This window comes from Nestor notabilis, unplaced genomic scaffold, assembly GCF_000696875.1.
Source record: "Nestor notabilis isolate BGI_N333 unplaced genomic scaffold, ASM69687v1 scaffold29774, whole genome shotgun sequence".
Lineage (NCBI taxonomy): Eukaryota > Metazoa > Chordata > Aves > Psittaciformes > Psittacidae > Nestor > Nestor notabilis.
In genome coordinates, this window is record NW_009926469.1 from 1,148 (window position 1) to 6,304 (window position 5,157).

The following is a 5,157-nucleotide window of genomic DNA, read 5'->3' on the forward strand; positions in this document are numbered from 1 at the left end:
ACCAGTAGAGCACGTGGAAGGGCCAAAAGAGCACGTGGAGGGGCAGAAAGAACAGTGGAGGGTCTGAAAGAGGACGTGGAAGTGCCAAAAGAGCATGTGGAAGGAGAAGAAAAGCACGTGGAAGGGCCAAAAGAGAATATGTGGGGGCAAAAAGGGCATGTGGAGGGGCTAAAGAGCACATGCAGAGGCAAAAGAGCATGTGAGGGGGCTAAAGAGCACATGCAGAGGCAAAAGAGCATGTGGAGGGGCAAAAGAGGACATGGAGGGGCCAAAAGAGCACGTGGAGGGGTAAAAAGAGCACGTGGAAGGGCCAAAAGAGCACATGGAAGAGGCAAAAGGAGGATGTGTGGGGGCAAAAAGAACCGTGCAGGGGCAAAAGAGCACATGGAGGAACCAAAAGGACCCGTGGAAGGGCCAAGAGGACACATGGAAGAGCCAAGAGGACACATGGAGGGGCCAAAAGGACCCGTGGAAGAGCCAAAAGGACCCGTGGAAGAGCCAAAAGGACCCGTGGAAGAGCCAAAAGGACCCGTGGAAGAGCCAAAAGGACCCGTGGAAGAGCCAAAAGGACCCGTGGAAGAGCCAAAAGGACCCGTGGAAGAGCCAAAAGGACCCGTGGAAGAGCCAAAAGGACCCGTGGAAGAGCCAAAAGGACCCGTGGAAGAGCCAAAAGGACCCGTGGAAGAGCCAAAAGGACCCGTGGAAGAGCCAAAAGGACCCGTGGAAGAGCCAAAAGGACCCGTGGAAGAGCCAAAAGGACCCGTGGAAGAGCCAAAAGGACCCGTGGAAGAGCCAAAAGGACCCGTGGAAGAGCCAAAAGGACCCGTGGAAGAGCCAAAAGGACCTCCATGGAAGAGCCAAGAGGACCCATGGAAGGGCCAAAAGGACCCGTGGCTGCAGCCGGCTCAACTCGAGCGCACTTGGAGCTTGCTGGACCCCCCCCACTTGGCCATGACCCACCCCAGAGGCACAAGATGAGTGTTGTCCTCTTGTTCCTTGGTGCTGCTCCACCACACGCTGCTCCTGGGGCTGAAGACCCGCACGTCGGGTTGAACCCACACGAGCAGAGCCCGCCTGAAGCCAGGGACCCACATGCTTGGCCACGACCCACCATGGGGGAGAAGGACCCAGCGCTCTAAAGAACCCCCATAAAGGGGGATCAAAGACACAGCCAAAGTCTTCCTCAAGCTCAAGGTTTCCTCTGGCTCAAGCCCAGAGGAACCCGGGGCAGAAGCTCCTCCCGGAGCCGTTTGGCCTTGGGGAAAGGCCCCTTTTCCTCCCAGTTTCCAGGGCAGGGAGCAATTGTCCCCACTTAACCGGTTTAGCATTTAAATTGTCCCGATTCTGCTCCGCCTTTGCATGGCTCTGGGGTGATGGGCTGGGGGAAGGGATTCCACAGTCTGGCTCCCACCCTGGAAGTGAGCAGATCTTGGGAAGCGAGCTTGGGAAGCAAAGGGAGCTTGGGAAGAGGCTTCCGAGACATCCCGGTGAGTGCTCAAGTCTTTTTAGGGGGGGGGGGGAGGAATCTCCTTGTTTTTCCCCATCCTGGTGAGCTTCAACCCCCAAAGTGGGTTTTTGGGAAGGAAGGTGGCACAGCAGAGGGATGCAGCTGTATTTTGGGAAGAATCAGAGGGAAAACTTGAGTTAATCCATGTTTTACGGAGCAAGGTGGGGATGTGACACTGGTGTCCCATCCTCCCATCCCCCCCAGTCTGTGCTGGGTTGTGTGTGGTTCCATTTGGGGTTGTGGTGGGTGATGCTGAGCTGGATTCCAGGGATTTGGTGTCATTCCCAGCGTGGGGAATTTGTCTCTGCTGCGGTGTGATGTGTTGTGGTGAGCAAAGGTTGGGACACAGCGCGGTGCCGAAGGGATGTGGCAGGTCAGGTCGGCGCTGGGGGAAGGAGGTGGCAGCTCCCAGTGGGATTCTCCCTATGGTTTCCATCCTGGAGTCAGCTCAGATCAAACCCACAGCCCCCAGAAATGCAGCTTTTAAAGATAAACCCATTTTGGGGTCTTTTTCACCCATTCTCACCCTGGCTTGGGAATGTGCCAGGATCTCCCTTTGGATTGAGATGCGGCTGCGATTAAGAAGGAGAAGGGAAAACTCTGTGATGGCTTTTCCCCCCCTGGATCCCAGGTTCTCCTGCCTGTCCCCCAGTACCTTTTCGTGCAGTGGGATGACACGTTTTGGGATGATTCCTTGCTGTTTGTTGGGAATGTTGGTGCCATGCTGGAACAACGCAATGTGGAAGCTTCTCCAATGCTCCTTGTTGGCACCATGGATGGCTGCTGGTGGGAGAAGTGGTAAAATGGGAATGCTCTGTGTGTCTGACTGGATTTAAGCTGGATGGTGGTTAAAGATGAGGCCATGATCCATAAGCCAGTGCAGGGAGAGCAGGTGGCTTCATCCCAGTGGAGCATCCCTGATCCCAGCAAACCCCTGAACATCCACAAACTGGGCTTCGCTTCCCAAAACCCTCCCATGGACATGGAGGAAGCATCAATGTGGAGCCAGTTGTGACGGTGAGAGCATCCCACCAGCATTGGCTGCCAAGTTGGGATGCTTCCTAAGGAATATCCATACATCCAAAGCCAGCTGGAGCACCCGATCCTCACGGATGAAAGCCACTGACGCGTGGAGCCCACATAGGAATGAACTGAATTGATTTTCCCTTTTCCCTTCTAATGGGCAAACTCAACCCGCATTCCCTGGGGAAGCGGCAGGATTCCAGATTGGCATTTCGGGATGGCTGGAGGGTGTTGGTTGGGGTTTGCTCCATCCCTTCTCCTCCCTCAGCCCCCGGGGCGGGAAAACCTCTTGCGCCAGCTCGGAATAATTCCCTCTTCATTTGCATTCCTTACCTTGAAGGTATTTATAGGCTCTTCTCCAGGGTAAATTTAGCTCCTTCCTCTCCTCCCGTGTGCCTTTATCCTCCCATGGAGCTGATAAGCCCTTTAGTGCCTCTTTCCTCCTGGTTTTCCTTTCTCTGCCCAGATCTGGATTCAATCCATGCTACAGAGAGCATGATCCTGAGCTGATCCTTTTATTTCTCCCAGTGATTCCACTTTATACCCTTTAACAGCAGGATCTGGCCGTGGAAGGTGTTTTTGGGGGTGATGGGTTGGGTTTGGGGACATCCACACTCGAGTGGTCAGCCCTTGGGAGCCCCTTTGAGGGGTTCCCAAGTCCTTTGAGGGGTCCCCAAATCCTTCAGGGTTCCCCCGTTATGAAGCCACCCATCCGCTTGGATTCATCCAGGGGGAAGGATGCAGCACAGCCCCCCCATATCCCCCCCCACATCGTGGGTTTGGGGGTAGCTGGTGGCAGAGCAGAGCTCCTATGGTGCCAACCTGTGGCTTTCCCATCATGGGATGGAATTCTGGGGGGATAAAGGAATGGTTTGAGGGTGACTGGTGGGGTTTGGGGAAGTGCATGGCAGGGAATGGTGGGGATGAGAGCAAATTAGGGTGCAGGGCTGGGGCGGGGGGGAAGCTTCATATTGGGGTCCATCAACTCCAGCAGGGACCCAGCACCAAGGGGCAAATGATGGCACCCGATGTCTCTCCTGCTTCTGGCCACCAAGAGCTTCGGTGACCACCGCAAGGCCTCGAGGCCCACAACGGCCACTGCTTCTCGTCCAGCTCATCAGAATCCAGCTTCTCACGTCCTCCTCCTGTGCTTCCTTCCAGGTCTGGCTGCAGGTCCCCGGCCATCGGCGTTCCCGTGTGCCGGCGCAGGACTTTTATCCGAGTGGCCCAGCACAATCGGCGAGGGATGGAGAAAGCTGTCCCGAGCTTCTCAGAGCGCCAAGGGGATGGAGGCAGAGCCCTGTTGATGCCACCAGAGCCAACCAACGAGTCTTTTCCAGCCCTGGAGTGTCCCCAAGGGGATGAGCGAAGAGGAGCTTTCCTTCAGGATGCAAAGAAAGCCCTGGAGAACCCGGCGTTAGCTGGGAGCTCGCTGGAAACGGAGGCAGAGCTTGAGGAAGATGCTTTCTATGCTGAGGATGATCTGGAGACCATGAGCAGGGAGGGGAAGGGACCCTCCAGCATTGAGCTGTGCCCGTTGCAAGAGGAACCTGACTTCTTCTCATCACTGGCCCGTCAAGAGCCCGATGTCGCCCTGGAGGCACATGATGTTGCTGGTGAGTCCCTGGTTGCTGCCATTGGGGTGGCTTTTGGGGATGGGGATGAGACCAATGGGATGAGGTTCAAACAGGCTCAGTGCTGGGTCCTGCACGTGGATCCACGCCAATCCCATGGAATGCTCCAGGCTGGGGGAAGTGTGGCTGGAAACAGCTCACGGAGAAGGAGCTGAGGGTGCTGGTTGATGGAGCTGCACATGAGCTTGTAGTCAAGGTGGCCCCCAGCACCCTGGCCTGGAGCAGCACCAGGGTGGCAGCAGGGCCAGGGCAGGGACTGTCCCCCTGTGCTGGGCACTGGTGAGGCTCAGGGGGGACCTCATCGCTTTCTGCATTAGGATCTGCAGTTGTTACTGGTGTCCACTTGGGTGTTCAGATGTTGACTTTAGCTCTTTGGATGGAGCTGGTCTGGCTAATTCCTGATCTACTGAACGCAGTTGCTCCACGTTGTCCGTAGATCTCTGATTGTCCAGTGGCTGTAGAGGATCAGCCTCTCCTGCCTCAGCTTCTCCATCAACCCAACGCCAAGTGCTGGCCAGGTGCCACCACCCCAAGCCTTACCTGAACCCTTCCATGTATTTGCTCTCCTGTCCTTCCTCATCCCTGCTGGGAATGAGGTGGATGGTGGCCATGGATCCCACCAGTGGCCTCATTACTTGTCCCCTGGCTGATGGGTCATTTGGAGCCTCCACCACCATGATTGACTTCAAACCTTATCTGCTGGTGCTTGGTGGCTCCACAGAACCACAAGGTGGGTGTGGAAGGACCATGTTGCATGTGGGAAATTTCCCAGCTCTTTGTTTCTTCACTGTGGTCGATGGGTGGAAAATTCACTCCAGGGCATGAACACAAGTGTTTCAAGATGGTGCTTAAAGAAGGAGGGAGGAGGCACCCCAAAACCAGTGAGGGCTGCGTTACGAGGTGGAGAACGTCCCCATGTGGGTGTCCAACCTGGCTCTGGGTGGGTGGCAGAGCTCAGTTGGGGTTCTTGGGTGCTTCAGGTGGACCCAGCTC

The 5,157-nt window shown here is 56.0% G+C and overlaps 1 protein-coding gene across 1 annotated transcript; it reads left to right on the top strand.

Moving 5' to 3' along the window:
• Nucleotides 1–412: 412 nt before the first annotated feature.
• Nucleotides 413–4,146, top strand: LUZP4 (leucine zipper protein 4; the record flags this gene model as incomplete). Its single annotated transcript, XM_010013548.1, has 4 exons — nt 413–686; nt 758–916; nt 2,160–2,305; nt 3,692–4,146. Coding segments are annotated over 4 exons (1,034 nt in total), but the record flags the coding sequence as incomplete, so codon positions are not given.
• Between the last annotated feature and the right edge of the window lie 1,011 nt (nt 4,147–5,157).